Source organism: Caretta caretta, chromosome 5 (assembly GCF_965140235.1).
Source record: "Caretta caretta isolate rCarCar2 chromosome 5, rCarCar1.hap1, whole genome shotgun sequence".
In the NCBI taxonomy this organism is placed as follows: domain Eukaryota; kingdom Metazoa; phylum Chordata; order Testudines; family Cheloniidae; genus Caretta; species Caretta caretta.
This window is the reverse complement of record NC_134210.1, coordinates 62995053-63015794: the sequence shown is the minus strand read 5'-3', so window position 1 is coordinate 63015794 and position 20742 is coordinate 62995053. Positions and strand designations below refer to the sequence as shown.

Below are 20742 nucleotides of genomic sequence, written 5' to 3'. Positions count from 1 at the left end.
GCTGTAAAGCACTACAAAATGTCCCAAAATTATCATCCTTGAATGCAGAATTTAAAAATTGTCTGTATGGAAACACATTTACTTTTTTAGAAATATTTGAAATTAATGTTTTTGTGAACATAAAGGTCTGTCTGTTTCTCAGAACCAGATTCTTGGCAGTGGCACCTATATCCTACAGTGCTGGTTTCTTTAGAAATGGGCGTCATTTTGTTTTTCAAGTAGGAGGGAAAAAGAATAAACCTGATCCAAAACCCACTGAAGTCAATGGAAAGACTCCTACCCCAATACTTTGGATCAGGCTCTGTATGATCTTGGTAAATATTTCTCTGGCAGTTTTATTTATATAAATTGTGTCTGTTTGAAGCTGCTAGTAGGTTTGGAATGTAAGTAATAGTCATCCCAGCAAAAATAGATTAGTGGACAGAGTGCAGGCGAGGCCTTTAAAAGTGCATGATATATACAGTTATCCCATGGATCTACATTTATTACACTGATGATCTGTGCTATCAATTTTTTTATTGCCATAAATTTGGGATTCTCAAATCACTCATGAGCTGTGGAGCTCTTTCCAAAGAGTGGCAATAAAAGCTTTATACCACACACCATTATTTAGACTATAAACCCCCAGGATTATTATTTATTGACAATAATGCCTACTGTGTGCTGGATACTTTCCAAATACTTATGAAGGATGGCCCCAAGACCTCACAATCAAAATCCTCAAGAAACTTTGGCCCCAGTCCTTGGGTTTCAGCACAGAACCCAAAAGAGGCAAAGATGGCTTTATGCCACACTTATGCCCCCTAACTTCTGGACAGTGGCAGGGAGAAACCAGAGTCTAGGTCAGTCTCCAGTGCAAGTTAGAGCAGTCTCAAAGCTGCTCTAACTTTTGTGAACTGGTGATCCATCTTCCCAGACTGAAGCAGCACTCCAGCCACCTCCCCTTCACTCCAGCATGCCACCAACCTGCACTTCTACACTAGGGGCTATGCTGGCCTTGTGCCACCAGGGGTTTCCCTCCCACCAAAGGAAGTTTCAGCTGCCTGAGTAGTGCACAGGGGTTATCCTGAAAGCAGGTTCTGGCCCCTTGTATCTGTACATGTGTCTCATATTTTTGGAGCGCCAATATGCACATAAACAGTAACATCTTGTTTGTTACCAGTTAGTCTTGTTTTAGTGGGAATTTTTGTCTTCTCTTATGTTTGAAGTACATTATGTCCTGTGGAAATTTAGCATGGGGATAAATGCAGCTTAATGGCATCATTATTAATGTACTAGCATATAATGGTTTGTTAGTGAAAATCCTAGTTTGTGATCATTACATCCCTATCTGCAGCAGAGATCTGTGTATATAGTTAGAGCATACATTTATTCCTTTAAAATATACACAAAACTGATGACGAAAATATGAACATGAAATACCAAAACTCCTATAGAACCTGATGGTTCCCACCTAAATTTCTGCCCCTTTTCTCCACATATTTAAACAATATAGGTTTGTTAGTCTGAACTCAATTTTAACAACTTCTTCAAGATGCATGTGTTAAGTTACAGTCCATAATAGGATACAGCTGCAGGAGGGTGCACTTCTAACTTATGATCTTTGTTTAAATGATATGGTTTTACTGAGTATGTGCCACAGATTGATTTAAGAAATGTAAGACAACTTTAGTAGCCTTTCACTAAAGAATCTTCTTTAATACTTATCTTTTTTAACTCCAAAAGCTTTTATTATTATTCTCTGTATTTGAGTGTTCATTTAATGATAGTCTGTCAAGTTAGTTAAAACAACCCTTTTCCAGAAATCCTTTTAAGTTTAAAAATGACAAAGTAGATGGTTATCCTGTGTGTTCTTTGTATCCTGCTTTCTTTTGACATTGAAATGTTGTCAGAGTTATGACTCCATTTCACTCTACTGGTAAGACTGCATGACTTCTGTTCTGAATAGCCCCATTAGTCTGAGGGTTTTCCTTCTCAAATAATATCCCCATCTATGTGTGAGTGTTGTCCACTGTCCTGTTTACTGCCAATCCTCTACATGTTTGTTCACCTCAGGTAGGGTAACTGTAAACATGCTTTAATGTTACTCCTAGAAATATGGAACCAAATTCACTGCTGGCATAAGTGAACACAAATCCTCTGAAGCAATTAATTTTCATTAAATTATGTTCCCGCTTATGTCAATGTTGAATTTGACTTGTGGTCTCTAGAATGTTCCATATGCTTCCTTGAAGAAAAATGAGGAAAATGTATTTCCCCCCCTCCCCCCCTTCCCCAAGTAAATAATGGCGTGGGTAGCAATACCTTGCATAGAGTATGCATCCTCATTCCAATCATGGCAATTGCCCAACCCGGAGACGTAAAATAACATTTCTGAACACCTGGCAGAAATTAGCCATTTTAAATCAGAGTTACAAGGAAATCCCATACACTTATTCTAGTGGAGGTAGCAGGGAAAGCAGCCATTTTCCTCCAGCCCCAACCTATCCATAACTAAATACAAAGCCCACACCAAACTTTAGTAACATTAAAGCTAGTACCATGATTATGGAATATGCAACAGAATCTAAACTTCCATTTAAAGAAATTACATTCCTTGCCTCTTGTGTTCCTGAGGAAGGCCTTCCAATTGTAAACTAATGTAGTGTCTTCCTGAATCTGCCACCACCCGGGAACTATAGCTTTGAGGTATGGCCTGCCTTCTTCATCTCAAAGCAGCATTAACTCTAATTACTGTAGACAATTAAAATGCCAAAATTGTTAACTGGTTCACTGCTGGTCAATCAGTGATGGATGCAGTAGCAGTTTTGGGGGTGGGATCAGTGAAGTGGTTGGTTGTTATCAAGGATTGCCTAGGTAGGGTGTCACAGTTACCAGGCCAGCTGCACTTGAGCTCTCTCAGGGTGACATCATGTCTCCCCCTCACTTTGGCTGGCCTGCAGCCACATTGGGTAGCACCCATGCCCGTCTCAGAAGGTCCTACAGGATTCGGCCCCCTGCCCCATATACTCCTCTTCATGAGATATGGCAAGTGGTAATTACAATAACTGTGCAGGTTTCATACAGCAAAGTATTGATTATTCAGAACCAAGGCATTCAGAGAAACAAATCTTAAAACATTAAACAATCTAACTCCTTGCAAAAACAGCTAGATCCCATTTGTCTTCTAGGCACTCATTTCAAGGAGTTGGGATGACAAAGAGCATCCCTAATGGTCTGTGGATATGTCTTTGCAGTTAACCCCTGTGACTGGCACCCAGGTTTTTTGTATGCATGTTAGCCTCTCCTGATTACAAGCAACCTCACACCTACCCAACTTACTCTGTCCTCAGTGTTTCTGCACTCACCCACATGTCTATGGGGGGCATATCTCAGGATTCTTTGTCTGGAGACATTCTTGCAGGAAAACTTGTCCATTCTTCAGAGGGAAATGTGGGAAGGGCATTGGAGGAATGGTACTTGAGAGATTTTTTGCCTGCATCCTCACTGCAAAGTGAGTGGGTTCCAGGCTGAATTAAGTCAGAGCCTGGATTCTAGCCTGGGTTTAAAGCACCTCCAGTCTTGGGTCAAAGAGTAAGAGCCCCAGTTAACTGTGCAATGAAGACGTCCTCAGTCTTCCCCACTATTTATCGGGGTTGTTTTTATTAGAATCCCAGCTTTCCCACAAGAGTCTCTCCCCTCCCACCCTTGGCCATACTAGCCAGAGCCCAGCAGACATGAGATTTCAAAGGAATTGGCCCCTCTTGTTTCTGAGCACCAGACAATAAGGTTTCTCTGAAGTCATTGTCTGCTTTCTGGTCCTCCTAAGTGGACAGCTCTGGCTGGGGTTAACCTTTTGAGACCATGTAGCCAGTATCATAATAAGAACCAAGTAAGATGAGGCATACCTAATATTCACACCAATAATGCAGGTCTCTCCCATGTTCTCCACATGTGGAGAACTGAAATTTGAAGCAACTTGGAATTCTTAAGTCATCTCTTCTCCTGCCCGCTATCAACTTTCAAAAGGCAAAATCCTCACTGTTCCCTGTGTGTCAAAAGTCCTAGGTCAGCTGTCAAAGCTGCTACTTAACCCTCCCTCAAAAACTTCTGTACTGGTTACACATTACCAGTACAAAAGCTGAACATTTGGGGAACAGCATAAAATACATGTAATTCTAAAATAGCACAATCAGTATTATCCATATTAGTCATTTTTTGTATTTAATTCAATATTTTTTTGTTAACTTGGCACTGCCACATCTTTTCCTGTTTGTTGTAAAATTCAGTATCCGTGTCCCAGAAACCAGGGGACTCTTACCACGGAAGTTAGGTCCAGTGTGCTGCATAGTCCATAGAGCCTTGGCTATTATGGGAACTAACAAAAGCACCGAAATGCATAGTAAAGAGATGTTCTTTCTATCCCCTTGTAACTAGAAGTTTGGTCTGAAACCCTGATAATGCCCATGAATGGAGGTAAATTAAGGATAAAGGACCCATGAAATCCTTATATTGTAAACTGGTCACATTTCTAACATTACTTAGATATTTGTATTACATAATTGTAACATTAAAAGAGAGAGGAAAATGCATGGGTGAAATTCTGGCCCATTGAAGTCGAAGGGAGTTTTGGCATTGGCTTCAACAGAGTCAGGATTTCACCCTATAAGTTTAACTGATTCAATAATGTTACAATATACTGAATAACAGATTTTAGAGCACAGGTAATTTAAACCATTAGGAAAAGTAGTCACCAATGCACATAGGTACTCTAGTCATTGTTTAAACATCTTTGGCCATATTATATTTATTTTTCAAAATACAAAAAGCAAATTAAAGTGAATGACATTAATTCCAAATGAGACGTAGATCGCAATGCTAAGTTTAGTGTGTTTGACGCTTCCAACATTAAAAAAAAATCTATCTTTTTCATTTGTACATCGTTACTGGATAGTTTAAAAGTTGGATTGCTGCTGCACTGCACTCCTGTGGAGCATGCAAAAACTTGTGTGAAGAAAAATAGGTAAATATCAGTTGATTTGACAAGACTTCATCCAGAATGTTCAAAAAAATAAATAGTGCAATTTCTTATATGCAAATGAATGTAGAGGCTCTAAGTAAACTATCCATATTGCTATGGTAGCTGTTTCAAGAGGGATTAAACAGCCACCTATGTACCTGATAGTGGTAGAATGGTTCCTGATACCTCTACAATGCTCCTTGGATTACTATAAGATGCAAAGGAACTTTTACAAACCTCTCTGGTTGCCAGTTACATCCTGTTTTTTGTTTTTTTCTTTTAAATTAAATGCCCCCTTTTTGGAATGGATATGTTTAGAATAACTTGTGATAACATTTTTAAAATATATATGAATATGAGAGCATAATATGTTGTCTACACACAGAATTTTCAATGGTTTAATTTACATTGGTTTAGTTAAACCATTGCAAGTTGTGAGTATAGACTCTTATATCGATTTTAAAACTGCCCTATATCCGTTTACTTTGTGCCTATAAACTTACTCATGCAAGCTAAACCAATACAGGCCTTCTTTAAACCAATCTAAGAGACTGTCTCACACAAAGTCACACTGCTTTAACTAAATGAGGAATAAAATCACAACTTGAGTTAAACTGGTATTATTTTGTGTGTACACAAGCCCTAAATTTTCTTGGATTGTAAAACCTTGGGGATTATAAATTCAGTCTTCCTATGTGTGTGAAAAGAGTGTAAGAGTAGAGTTAATGGGTGTTGCCAGAATACTACTACTACTAATAGCTATACACTGCCTTTCTCTAGATACTTGTCCTGTTAGCTTAATCTATAAAAAACAAACATGGTTTAGAGATTGACAGCCAAAGTTAAGTTTCAGGACTTCAGCAAAAGAAGATACTCTGCCTTACTTTTCTGTGATCAAGAAGAATCTCTTGGTTGCTTAGGGAACTTTATGTAGATTAATTTTTAAAACAGCTGAAGGTATCACAAAGTCTAGTGAAAACTTTCAACCAACCAAGAAGTATTCACAGGCTGTCCAAATGCTGAACTAGTCAAAAGAGAACAAAAATGATATATTATGAATTTTCTCAGTCTTGCTGTAAAATTGACAAAAGATATGAAAGACAGATGATACAAAAAAGGAAAGGAAAAAAAAGATTTAAAAGGCCAACCATTACTATGGACATTGAACAGTTCTTAACAGCTAGTGTTTGTCATCTGGATAACTATAATTTTTCTTTGATAAACAAGTATTGAGCCTAACTTTTCAACAGTGTTTCAGCCCCCAAATCCAGTCCAAATTCAGTGGGCGTTAAGCACCAGACTCTCTTATGCTTCTTTGAAAACCCAGCCTAGAAGTTGCTAAAACACTAATTTTTTCTGATGGGGAGGCAGCTGTGGCTCTGATTTGAAAGGCTGTAGAATATTTGGACTGCAAAATAGGTTAAGATCAGTTGATGTTTTCTTAAATTAACATTGTATGTCACAAGTAAATCAGAAAGATCTGTGGGTGGTATTCATATTGGTGGTCTAGGATTCATGGCGTAGACATCTGATTTTTCCTTAAACAAACAAACAAACTTTAAACAGTTAAATGTCAATTTTCCCAAGAGGAGCTACGGCCACAATTGCCTTATAGGGATGTCATAAGCCTTTCTTGTTCTTGTTGTCATTTGTTTGTATTCTGGTGCTCTATTTCAAGCTAGTTTCTTTTAACCTAAACGTGACCTTTTCAATAAAGATTTAATATCAATACAATTTTTCCAATAAATGTGGCACTTCCCTTCTATTGAACTGTCAAGCTCAAAGCGTAGACATTTGACATTTAACATACATGAAGTTTATTCCTAGATATCAACTTTCACTTAATGGCTTTTAAACTGAATCATTACCAAACATGAATGTAAGAGACAGAGTGAAGCAACCAGTGATGTAAAAGATATATTTCACTCAGGGTCAGTGAGAAGTTCTCAACACAGCAGACCCTAGACATTTTCCTTGATCTAGGCTACATGTGGTTCTACAGTCTGTTCTGCTGGCAGTTATCTGGTCTAAAGATTTGGTTTTTGCTTAAACTCATCACTCAAAGTTGAAATAAGTTGAAAATAAGAGGATAATTGCCCTGGTTGAACATAAAAATGGTAGGTCACCAATTTCATCTAGTCACTTCATTCTTCTGGATTGCTGTGATGCATATCAAAGATCAACAGCAGGTAGTATCGATCATTAAGTATGCAGTTCATAAATTCTAGTAGTCTCAAAGGGGAGGGATAAAGCTATAATTTAGAAAAGTAGAACTCAGTTTCTGTGGTTTGGGTTTCACTCTTATGCAGTTTGTGTCAAAGCACCATCACACGTTGCAATAACCATCTGTTTCTTATTCCATTCGTTACTCAAAATGTGGAGAGGGAGATAGCCATACCACTGTGAAGGTCCAATGTAAGGACTTTCTTTCTTAGTTTCTGTATGCTCATTGCTTTCCCTGTTATGGCCATCCAAGCAAGCAATCATAGGAAATAGATAACATCTTGTGTTTTTACAATGATCCTCCAATAAGCCTGTTCTCGAAAGTGGTAAGCTGGCATGTAGTTTGAGAGGGGCATGGTCTAAAACAGGAATTGATAATATTTTTGACAGAATGTAAAAAGTGCCATCACTGTTAGGTAGTTGCCAGGAAACATCAGCTGTAACCTTGTGGCTGGGCTTTTCAAAGGGGCCTAAAGGAGGTACACCCAATTTTTATTCACTTTAAATGGGAGCTGAGAGGCTAAGACTCTTAGGAAGCTTTGAAAATCCCATCCCTGAAACTTAAAGCTTTGTAGTGCAGGAGCACTATAGCAATTTGTAGTTTGTACATTAGTATTTTAGTGTTCATGTTAACTGGCAGCTCTCTCTCTGCCCTAATATACAGCATCTTTCTTTGTGACCACATCACAAAGCAGTGTGGAAACGCATCACTTCATGCACCATTAAAATCCAGCCACTTCTGCTGTGGAACACAGCAACTGTGACCCTTCTTGTGATGAGCAAAGGGGAATTTCTATATAGTTCCCCATTCACCTGAAAGACAACTGCTCCAACAGTACAGTGCCTCTTAACATCATGCTGGAGCAAAATACAGTTACAGTGCAGGTGATGGCTTTGACTGAATCTTCAACTCTCACATGAATATAACCAGAATATTTCTTGTTTAAATCTGGCAAATAAAGTTACAAGTGAAGATAAAATGTCTATACTGCACCCAAAATTTGTCACTTCTGTGTCTTTGATAGTGAATGTCGTAGCAGTGCTGCAGGAATTCTGGGAGAACAAACAGAAACAGAGAGCTGTATTTCCAAGTGAAGGCACAGTGGTGTATGAGTCATTGAACTTTCCTGGTCCTCCATTTGTCAGTTATGTCACCCTACCTGGAGGAAGCTGTTTTGGCAACTTTCAGGTAAGAAGCATAGTGCAATTTTTGCCAAAGGGAAATCTTTCTTCAATTTTTTTTTTTAAGGAAAATAAATAGTTACTTATTTTGAGAGCACAATATATTCACACTTAATCCCTAAGTGCCAGACCACAGTATCTTCAGGGACATAAATTGTTTAAACAAAAATAACGGGCAGTACTGTGAATTAATTGATCATGGCATGACTTATTGTTCTAATCATGGATCTTGTAAGAATGTCTGTTAACGAAGGGGATTCTTATGACTAGAAGCATCAAAAGATAAGTATCTTTGTCAGGTAGTTTTAAGACCACATTTTTGGTTTGGTTAGTTTTTGCCCCATAAGCTTTAGAAAACATGTTTGTAGGTAGCAATGTTTTCATTACTTTTATCAAGTCAGTGAAAAGATATTTTTATTATAAAGATTCCCCAACAATCTGTTCAACCCAAACACATCAATACAGTGTTAATGCATGAGATCCAGAAAACAGAACTAACTAGAAACAGATCAGTTTTTCACATTGAGTGAAAGGCATAAAGTGAACAATAAAACCAATTTGAATTTAAGATAAAAATAAATTAAATCATGGGGTTGGGGGGAGGAGGGAGGAAAGGTACATTTTGATTAGAAAACTGTATAAGCACTCACAAATTCAAGAAAAATATTTTATCTAGCTACATAAGTATACATATTTGAAATGTAGTTATGAGCAAAATCTAGTAGTAGAAGTTGAAAAAAGAGGAAAAACAGGCAATTTTAAAAACAGTAAACATTTGTGAAATTATTTAAAACTAAATTCTGTCCCTTGTTCATTTCTAGTAGACAACATAAATAATGAAAAGTAAATCCAATCTTTAGCTTTTTATTTTAACTGTCTAAAATGTTAGTAATACATATACACTTTTATATATGATTTTAACTCAGGGTTCTCTTTATATTTAGTCAACTTTAATTATTCAGGGCCCAGTCCTAGGAGGTTCTGGACTCCTTCAATTCTTTTTGACATTAAGGAATTGCAGGATTGGGACAGAATAACTAAATCTTTGTTTTAGCAGTTTTAAATTGGTTGCTTTTTTATTCTGAATCCATTTGAAGAAGAAAATGCTACACAGTCTAAACACTGTAACCAACAGAAAAGGTAACTTGATTGGTCAAATGTTATGAAGAGCAATAGAGTGTTCTTTGGCTGAAGATTGTATCTAATTAAATTATACCCTAAATATCCCTTCAATTTCCTGTCTGACTTCCAACATGAGCTTGATCCTGAAAGTTACTGAGCACCTTTGACTCCTACTCAAGTCAAGAGAGCTGAGGTAACACTGTGTCTCATAGGTTCAAGCCCAGGATTTGGAAAAAAGTACCTGAGATAAGATTTTAGAAATCCTTCCCTCAAGAAACACATTCCTGGGACAAAAATGAAATTATTTCACCATTATTATATCATCAGTGAAGTTAGTGGGACATTATTCAGTTTTCAGACATTTAAAATTTCTTACCAGCTGTTGTCTGTTTGGCTTTTGTGAAATGAAGTGGTGGCTTTAGTCCAGTTACCAATGGAGAAGAGTCCACATCATAGAAAAACACCATCAGAAGCGGCAACGTCACTGGAAATCCCTGCATAAAAAGCTAAACACTGAATGGCCTGGAGACCATACTATTTATCTTCTGTCCAGAGGTGGGCCTCTCCAGGTCAAGACTGAGGAGAGGGTACTTTTTAGTCTGTCATCAGAGATACAGATGTTCAAACTACTATGACAAGTGGACAGGAGAATCTGATTTAGGAATTAGTTTACCAAAGAGCATTGTACAGCAATTATGTAGCTAGCTGTATGCTGAACACAGCAACTTTTAAAAGTTATTTTTGATTCCTTTTACTTTTTTGGGTGGGAAAAAAAGTATGTAGACCCATAAACTATATTGTGGGAGGAAGGGCAGGGATGTATACTGCTGAAATTTTTCATTACAATTTTTTTTCTACATGCAAGCTATTCAATACTTTGGCGACACAATAATTGTGCATTCTTCATGTAATATCTAGTATTCACTACCTCTGGAAGCTGGTGGCAAAAAGGATGAGGGAGTAATTTGTTGGCATCACTGTTGAAAAACAATACCTTCTAGCAGCGTTTTTGAATTGTGGTGGCTTGGCAGACCCACTGGTGTATACAGAATAAGTGTGTATGTAATTTAATAGCACATCTCCATTTTGTTGTACACATGGTGTGTAAGTAAAGGGTATAATGTTAAATTAGATATACAAGAGGAACAAACCCTGGAATTCTCCCTCAGGCAGAGCTCTCACTAAAGTCAATAGGGATTTAGTCTGAATAAGGAGTTTGTGATCAGGCTCAAAGTTTGCTCTGACTAGTAATAACAAGCTTTTTCTTCTTTTGCTTTGTCATCTCAGTTTGTATTTATCCATTTGTTTGTGTGGGTGGTACAGAGGAAGAGCTGTTTTCATACAATTTCCTACATTTTAGCATGATAATATTGATGCCTGGCTTTTTTTCTACCCAAATTTAAGAACCCTACGCTAATGCGCATCACATTTTGCTACAGCTAGCCAACTACTGTGGTAGCACCAAAGTAAAGGATAGTCATTCTACATTCAGGAAAAAGCTGGTTGCTTCATTGGGCAAGTCAAATCAAATTCCAGTAGTCCACTTGACAAAGAAACAAAAGCTCTGCTGTGGTATGGAAAATCCGGGGCCAGGTAGTAGGATGTGCATTAGGATTATGAAGGTGTGACTGGAGTTCCAGGGGAGCCAACTGAGGTCACTCAATTAGGGTGAACTGCAAAGAATGGGGATGACAATCCCCAAAGCTGGTGGACATTCCAGGACTTAAATTTACCAAGCCAGCACAAAACAGCTTCTATAATACCTCACTGGTTACCCAGAAGCCAAGAACACAGTTCCCTTAAAGCCTCCCTCAGACCTCCACCCAGACACCCAAGTCAAATATGATAAGGATTACTGAAAATCTTATTCATCATATAAGAAAGTTCTAGCAATCCTAAAGGATTGGACACATTACTTCCCAGGTTAATGAATATTCCAGATCTTTTACAGTGAATTCTTTTTCACTAAACTAAAATTTATTAAAAAACAAAAGAGAGTGAGTATTGGCTTAAAGATCAGTATACATACAGACATGAGTACAGTTCTTGAGATTCAGATTCATAGTAGAGATGGTGAGCTTTGTAATTGCAAAGAGTTCTTTCAGAATTAGTTCACAGGTTATAGTCCAATGTTTATATTCAGGGTAATTCCAGGTTAGGACTGGAGATCTCAGCCTTTTGGCTTAAGCTTCCCCTGCATGAAGCATCAAGCTGATCTGAGATAGAAAGGATCAGGACCCAAGGGTCTTTTATACAGCTCCAGGCCTTCTCTGATAATTCTCCAGGCCTTCTCACCAATAATTAACTACACAAATTAACACAAGGCAATTTATCCATTAGACAGTCTATCACAAACTTTAAAGAGACATATAGACAATGACATTATTTCACCGAAGATTCATCTCCATGTTAATATTCCCTTTTGATCTCCAAATCAATAGCTATAGTGACAGACAGGAACTGTCTATTTACATGGCTAACATTTAACAAGATAAAAGTAAACACACAATTAGTATCACCTCTATTTTTCTAACAATACAGGTTTGTACTTCAAAGTTCTAGCCTATCTACTGTGGAATGGCCCTTTACCATTTATATACTTTTCTAAAATGTCTCTAATTGTGGGCTCTGGGTCATTTATCCTGCAGGATGCTTAACCCTTTCTGGCCATGCATCACAGTTTGTATAAGATTTGTTTCAATTATATAACAGTGGTAGCAACGATGATTTGCCTGGTCATATTTTAATCGGATAACATCACAGAAGGATACCACTCATCATTGTTTTAGGTGGGGAAGGGAAATGGTTTCCATGACTGAAGTTGTGACTCTACTGATCCAGAATCAAAATCCAGCAGTCAATCACCCTGGAAAAAACAAAGGCCATGTCAGTGACAAAATAAAATAGTTCCTCTCCTCAGACAAGTTCTTTCATCTACAAAGTAGTAGTAGAAAGCTTGAGGTCATCTTGACCTGAAAACCAACCTCCACAATCAACTTCCTCCTCAGTAGGTTCAATACAATAGGTACAAGTGTCAGCAGACAAAGGAAAAAGTAACTTTTAACTACTGTCAATTTAGTTGTAATTTTCAAAGCATACATATCATCTATTAAGGATCTAGGATTTTAAGCATTTTAAACTAACGTGAACAGCATCCCAAGGACTTTCAGATTACTTTAGATTTAGTCTTTCTGCTTAGTATATGATGGATCCAAATGCCAATTCAGAGACAGCAAATGTTGCATTATTTGCTGGATCAGTTTTTCAGGGCACAATGTGAAGGAAGATCCTCTGAAAGTGATGGGACAACAGCCCTCTTTCAGCTAAGCATGGGAGAACCAGATCCTCAGCTGGTACATGTTAATTGAACTCCATTACCCCAGCTTTGATTGTGACCAGGAGATTTTATTCCATTTCAGCTGCACAGGATGGTAATAAGTGTTCCACAATGCTAAACATATTTTTAGTTTTAAACTTTTGAGGCCAGGTCCTCATCTAATATAAATCACATAGCTCCATTGAAGTCAAGGATCTGATCTCATAGTCTACGGAATTATGCTGATTTGCTCCAGTTTAGGATAAGGCCCTCATTCTTTAGTGACAGTACACAGAGCTCCAAAGTCTTTATCTTGCTCTATTTCTGAAGGTGTTTTTCCCTCATAAGGTGTTTGGGAGAATTACCATGTCATAATTTGTCTAGCTAGAGCATCTGAAACCTCCGACAAGTCACTGAAGTGTACTAAAAGATGTTTAGGAGAGCACAGAGTGTTTTCCATCAGATCAAGTACTGCATATTTTTGTGCTGTGTACTTCAGAATAAAAAATAAACTTCTAACACAATATGAAAAGATATATGGCTTAATTTCAATCCAAAATACTTCACTTGGGGAAAAGTTTATTTAAATGTTGCTGTCACATTCTTTTTTAAAAAAAAAAAATTAAAGATCAAGATTCTTCTTTTGGGATTTGTTTGTTTTTTCTCTGAGGTCTTCTTATGATCATTTTGGGTCTAGTTTTCCTTATGTTTAAATCATCATGTTATGAAATTCTCTAGAGCATTGTTAACATTGTTGCCGAAAACAACCTAGAATTTCCTGAATCTAAGATGTTTTGAAAACTTATCATGAAAACTGACTGTCAAAGTTGGTCAGTTTTATCCACTTGGCTTTTCAAAATAAGACATGAGAGGAAAATTGAGGAAATGTATTCTGGCGAATTTGCCATACATCTTTTGTAGGTTCCAATATACCTTCTATGCCATCATCATGATATAATATTTCAACATACTTTTCCAACACTAGGCCCACAAATGCACAAATATTAATTTCTATAATGCTCTTCATATAATCATATATCTCTCCTGTGCATTACAAAACATTTGATTATGTAATTTTAATGCTGTGACTATGCATGTAACATCCATTATATGCCAGCAATATTTCTACAGCCAGTCATGAATGTCTGCTTTGATGCCAGCTAACTGCAGTGATGGAATGTGAGAGAAAGAATATTAGGCTGGATACTCTGGGTAATCCCTCTACTCTCTTTAAGTAGTCCCACAAGGACTTTAGTAGATTGGTTCCATTCATCCTTTAGGGAAGGGTATTAGGAATGAGCAGATGGGTCTAATTGCCAACTGCTCATCAGAGACAAGCATTGAAATTCCACTAGAAAGGTTTAATAATGAACTACCTGTATCTTACCCAATAGATATCCATGCTTTCAATCTACAGACTTCTTTAAATGTACTAAGTTCATGATTTTTATTATTTTATAGCACCCCCCAAGAAGCACTAGGCACCATAGTCCAAATAAATTATAGAGTCTCTGCTCTAACTAAATTAGTTTTAAACAGTGATCTGTTCTGAGTCTTTGCTCAGAATTCAGAATTAAATGCTATGGGATACAGTTCTGACACTTGCATTTCTCTTGCATTTATTTTAAGTCCCATTGTCTAATACTTATGAAGGCTATGTTTGAAGGAGTTTCTTTATACCATTTTTATTCTGGGCACTCAATACCAACAACCACATACCATGACCAACTCTGAAAACTGTGAAGTAATTTCCATTTACCAAAAGGGCACCAACATAAGGCCCAGTTGATCAGCTTCTGGCTCCCCTTTTGCTGAACTTAGTCATCAAGCCACTCATGGTTTTTAGCAGGTCTTTTTGCTTTTAATACCCAGGAGAACTTTGCTGAATATTTTAACTTTAAAAACACATTGAAAGGAGTTGTGATCCAAGCTTAGCTTTCATTTTAACAAGGAACAGTAATGAATTAATTGTGTGATTTTGATTAATGAACTTTTAGCTTGTTTGCGGGGGGGCCGGGTAAAAGCTTCCTTGAGCAGAATTTAAAATGACAGTGTGTGTTTAATTGGCATTTCTATATTGCTCATCACCAAAATATGCAAGCACATGTATTGTATATTTCCAAAATGTGTATTACTAGAATATAAAAGTGTGTTTTGACAATAACAGTGGTATCAAACTTGAGCTGAAATGCTCAATTTTAATTCGTAAAAATCAAATGCACCAAAAGAGAGAAATCTTTCCTCCTCCTCTCACATCAAAAATGTTTCTAAGCCAAAAATCTAGTTATCTTCCATGCTCGCTCACTATGCAGCATTTTTATCCCTGGTTTCAGTTATTTTTGCAATCCTATCGTTCACCAGATAACCTGTGAAGCAGTAAAGTCTACCCCTCTTGCTGTGTCTTGTTTCTCCAACTGGAAATAATTCTATTATTCTATATTTTAGATCATTATAGCTAAAACTTGTGACTGGGGGGCTGGGGAGGAAAGGGAGACCATTGATGTTGGGCAGGCTAGCAGCATCTCACACATCCCTTGTTAACGTAACTGTCCTTTGGCCTCCCATAAGGAATATCTCATCTTGCTTTATTTTCCAGTCCGTCACCCTGAAAAGATAGCCTTGATCATCTAAATTGATAAAAAAATATTGCTAGAGCTAAAGGAGCAAACTGCTGTGCAGTGGAGCTGGAACAATTTTTACAGTGTGGGGTGCTGAAGGCAGAAACCATGTATTTGGGTTGTTGTTACTACTGCAAGCCCGGTGTGTGTGGCAGCACCCTAGTTCCAGCACCCTTCGGCACCAGGCAGTGGGAAGGAAGATGAAAAAAACCTAAAGATCCTGGTTTCCACCTCCAAATGCTTTTTACATAAAATGAGTCATTCAAATTTGGAAGTTTCCCAAAGAATCATGTCACCAAGGCTGGCTTTGTGCATAGTGGGGAGATAATGGGGGACATGAGTCTGTTAAAATAACAAGGGAGGCCAGGAGGAGACAATAAGTTGTTTCATAAGTCTGCCCAAAAAAACTAAGGTGGGCTGTGCTTGCTAAATTATCAGGTTTTTCTTGGACTGGGCTGGCAGCTGCTACAAGAGAAACTCTCTTCCTGCATTCCCTGTAAGCACCACTAGGTTCATGGGGGAGGAGGGGAAAGGCACGCCCTAGTTCTGCCCCCTCCACCTCACTTTCCAGCCTCTTCAGGTGCTTAACGAGGAGATCAGATAGGAGGAAGCTGCTGCTTCACTGGGCAGGAGTCTACCTCAGTCATTGCCGAGTCGGCTTAAGGTAACCCAGGGTCCTAGACACATCATGACATGGGATCTCCATGACTTCACCTCTATGACCTTGTACTCATGCTATTGTCTTCCCCCTTCATTTAGTGACACTGGTAGGGGTTTATCCAGTTCCTCCCAAAGAGGCCAGGTTAGCAGCCTGAGTCCCACTTCTTCCCTCCAGGAGAGGCAGCAGTCCCCCCTCTTTCTGGAGGAACAGGAATGGGTAAGCAGGGTGCAGCTGTCCCAAGTGGAACAGCTTCAATCAGAGCAATTGAGAGAGAATATCCCATAGCCTAGTGCATTGGGTACCCTCCTGAGAGGTGGGGAGACCTATGTTCAAATCCTTTTCCATAGTGGGCAGAGGGGGAAATTGAACCTAGGTCTCCCCTGTTCCAAGTGAGTGCCCTAACCACTGGGTTAAAGGCTACAGGGAAACTGCCAACACTTATTCCATGCCCCCCCCTCTTGTTTTGTGAATTTAAAAAATCAATTTGTGCTTGAATAAATCACATTGTTTGATCCTAAACTGTTTTTTTTCAATTTGCCTAAATTTGTCACTAGTTTTTGATTGTTAGACATTAAATGAAATAAAAGTTCTCAAACTTGCCTGTGAACCAAAAAAATCAGTTATTTGCCCAGTTCTACCAACAAGCCTCCTCAACAGCCTGGGGGCAAGCTAATGTCTTCACAACACAGATATTTCCATCAGTCAGAGGCGACCTGCCCACCCCAAAAGCCATTCCTGTAACCTACACCCGCCACCAGAGGTGATCCACTCTCTACTCAATGACAGGTTTCAGAGTAACAGCCGTGTTAGTCTGTATTCGCAAAAAGAAAAGGAGTACTTGTGGCACCTTAGAGACTAACCAATTTATTTGAGCATGAGCTTTCGTGAGCTACAGCTCACTTCATCAGATGCATACCGTGGAAACTGCAGCAGACTTTATATATACACAGAGAATATCATATTCTGAATATGGAGACATATGATATTCTCTGTGTATATATAAAGTCTGCTGCAGTTTCCACGGTATGCATCTGATGAAGTGAGCTGTAGCTCACGAAAGCTCATGCTCAAATAAATTGGTTAGTCTCTAAGGTGCCACAAGTACTCCTTTTCTCTCTACTCAATCAATCATTCCAGAGCCAGAGGCTGCAGGACAACCTTCCTGCCTCAACTACAGTTGAAGTAAAGGAACCTCTGCCAGGTAGGGAAGTCACTAGAGTAGCCTCTGTAAGGTCCTGGGTAGTTGGAAGAATTGTGGGTTGAGAGGTGTAGAGTAAGGAGGTATAGATAGAATTGAGAAGGACAGAATTGTTCCATTGTGGAGGGGTGGAAGTGTATTAGTTTGCTAGACATGAGGGTGGAGTTTGGGGAAAGTATTGGGTTTGACGGAATTTTATATTTTTGGAGGGAAGAGCCTTTTACTTAGGAAAAGTCACATGTATTGCAGACAGTTGGAACATTTTTGAGGGATCCACTTGTTAGACTGTTGGCAGCACAACACTGAAAATCTTTGCAGTGAGTGAAAGTGCCTGGTAATCAGATTTTTGGTTTTGGTGTGAGGTGGGATGAAGAGAGTCACCCCTCCAATAGTGGGATGAGCTCTGAAAGATGGAGTCCAAGTCCCATGAGGCAATTCATATTAATGATCTTTACTTTTATCCCCAGCCCAGTTTTACTATAAAATCTGGGGATTAAAATAAAGACAGGCAAAAATATCTGAGGATGGAAAAAGGCAGAGGCTTATGGGAAAATTGCGTGCCTCCTAACAGTCGAGTATGTGCTTTTGGGAAGTTACCTAAGGCTACAATGAAGATGTAGATGAAAACCATATGTTTATGTACATCAGGTGATGAGTCTCGATGTCCAGTGAATTAAGATACTCCTTTCTCACAAGAAATTGGGTTTATAAAACTAAGTTATTCCTAAGAGAGAAATAAGTAAAGGATGACTTTACTGTGTATATGGCAAATGGCTTGCCTGAATATCATTATAGGGTTTTTTTAGTTATGAAATAATACCTATTTTAAATATTCTATACTTCTTCCTTGCAAAGTTTGAAGAGGCTTTAGTTTTTATTGAGTGTTTTAAAGTATTGTACATTTCTAATGAGGTTATTTTAATGTCAGATATTTCTATCTGGAGACATTAAAATCACAAAGAACAGTGAGAGCCTTTTAATCAAACATCTAGCATATTGTAATGTTAATTTTTTTAGGGGATGTTAAGTAGTGGAACTGTCTAAACAGAAACATGAAGATGGAGAGAAGTCCGTGATATTCTAAAGTCATGTACAGACTAATTCACAATTTTTAAATACCAGCCCAACGAATCAAAAGATGCTGGTTATTTTAATAAAAGGCAGGATATCTACTTCCACCCACCCACCCCCCGTAAACTTTGGCTTGTTTTTTGTCTGTTGAGCAGAGTGAATAGAAGGAGCTTTGCCTCAAAATAGAACAGTAGAATGCAAGGGGGTAAAGTGTAGAATAAGGATTGAATAGGAATTCAAGACAGCTCCATAAGAATCCCTCACCCCTACAGGTGACAAGCTTTTCTAGGATTTTCTTTCAAATAGGCTGCTGAATGCACAATAATGAAAGCTTCCGTTTTCTTGTAGACCTGTGTGAAAAGTTTCTTGCTCAAGGAATTGCTTGGGTCAATTTTGGTTGAGCATTTTTATATCGGAGGGTAAAAATATCAGCTTTAACAATAAACCAAGTTCTCAAACCTTATTCAGTGTAGGGAAGGAAAAATACTCTCACTTTACACATTAAGAACAAGTCTGTAGAATTTTCCAGCTACTGTGTTTGTCTCTTGTGTCTTTGTTAAAATAACCAGGTGGTTGCAAAAATCGCACTGACATTGCATTTATGATTTTTCAGACCGTAAGGGTCAGTGAAATTCATCTGAAAGTTCTGCAGATGAAAAACTGTAACCTAAACTATATAAAGGAACTGCAGTTTGAATGTTTCAGGGGAACTGCTACATGAGCTTCTCTCTCCATGTAAGTGATTGCAGTACTAGTGAAAGGTGCTGAGTTCAGCCCATAAAACTGAAGTCCTGAGTCTATCCCAGTAACAGCCTGCACAGTAGAGTTCCTTTTCAATGTTTTCATTCTTTTCTATCTGAGGACAGTACTGGACAATTGCTCTGCCCAGATAGGATTCTATTCTTTTTCATGTGTATGTGAGGTGCTACCACAGTATTATTAGTGCTGTGGCATCGTTAGAAGATGGATGACACTCACCTCACCATCTCTATTTCATCAGACCTGGAATTACTTTCCCCCAAGGCTTTTTAAGATTTGAGTCTTGGGGGGAGAGCTAGCTGGCTGAAACTTGGTGAGACAGAAGGGATGTGAAGCAATAGCTACAGGAAATAACTGTGCGCTTACTTATTTGCCCACCTTTTGTTGCTCAGGTTTGCTGGCTGGGGGGAAGGGATCTTGTTAGATCCTTACCTGTTTGGGAATATCCAGACAGCAGCCCCGACAAGAGTCCTTTCCTCATCAGTGCTTGGAAACAAAATTGCCACATTTGAACATTCTTTTTTTTTCTTCTTTCAATTTTATGGGTGAACTCCCTGAGTTTAATATGGGGGGGTGAGGGTTGATCAGGTCTCAGGCCTACACCTATGAGATGCAAACTTTGGCATAGTTGCCTCTTTCTTATCCAGATTTTGATTATAATGTACTCAGTTTTGGGGCAACACTTGAAAACTGCGTAGAAGCTTAGCTGGATCAGAAAGCAGATGCTTCCTTACTTAGCAGTACTTTGGGTGGGGAACATATTACATATGTGCTCCAGAAACTGTACTTTTCTCATCATTTGCTTCCAGGTGTGATGAAAGGAATTGATTCTGATCTATGAAGCCCTTTATGTTTTGAGCCTTTTGTGATTTAGAGATTGTTTCGCTTCTCATGTTTAATCTGGCATTTGAGATCAACTAAGGATGCTTAAGCATACGTTCACCTGAGGTGGGTTAGTCCTCCTGTCAGCTCTGGAACTTACTCTCTTGCCCCTAGTGATCCCACAGAACCAAATTGGTTGACTTTTAGGCCACATTGCAAATTTTATTTCTTTTTCCAAGCTGCTTTCCAGACTCAAATTAACTAATATGCACTTGAATAGGGCCCCCATCTCAAACCTAATTGATACTTCAGTGTCACGTAGGTTTGGCCCAGCCACCTCTCCATCATGACAGGGGGACAGCTGGGCCAAATTTGAGTGAGAGACATTAGGACCCGGTGCATGGTATCACAGTGCCACTTAGGGGTGGCACGGCCACCTCTCCATCATGAGGAGTGATTTGAGTGAATGGTGTTACAACTTGGCTCGGGGGCCGTGAGGTGAGAGATGTTGGGGGCAGCTTTAGGGTGAGTTGTGGGTGGGTTGAGACTGGGGGCAGGATGTTTGAGGGTGAGTGGTAGGTGACCATACATCCTGTTTTGGCCAGGACCGTCCCTTTTTTAAGCCCTGTCCTGGCTGTCCCCACTTTTTTTGGCAAAACTGGGCATGTATCCCACTTGCGCTTGCCAATGGATCATCAGTTGGCATGAGCAAACAGTACAAATGCCCAATTTTGGCAAAAAAAGTGGGGTGCGACCCCTAGTGGGGCACAG

At 38.7% G+C, this 20742-nt stretch overlaps 1 protein-coding gene across 1 annotated transcript in view; it reads left to right on the top strand.

Moving 5' to 3' along the window:
- LIX1 (limb and CNS expressed 1) overlaps positions 1-20742 on the top strand; it is a 40914-nt gene that overhangs the window by 3729 nt on the left and 16443 nt on the right. Inside the window, exon 2 of the mRNA XM_048850616.2 lies at positions 8248-8411. Within this exon, the coding sequence (XP_048706573.1) occupies positions 8248-8411 (164 nt within the window). The remainder of the gene's footprint in view (positions 1-8247; positions 8412-20742) is intronic.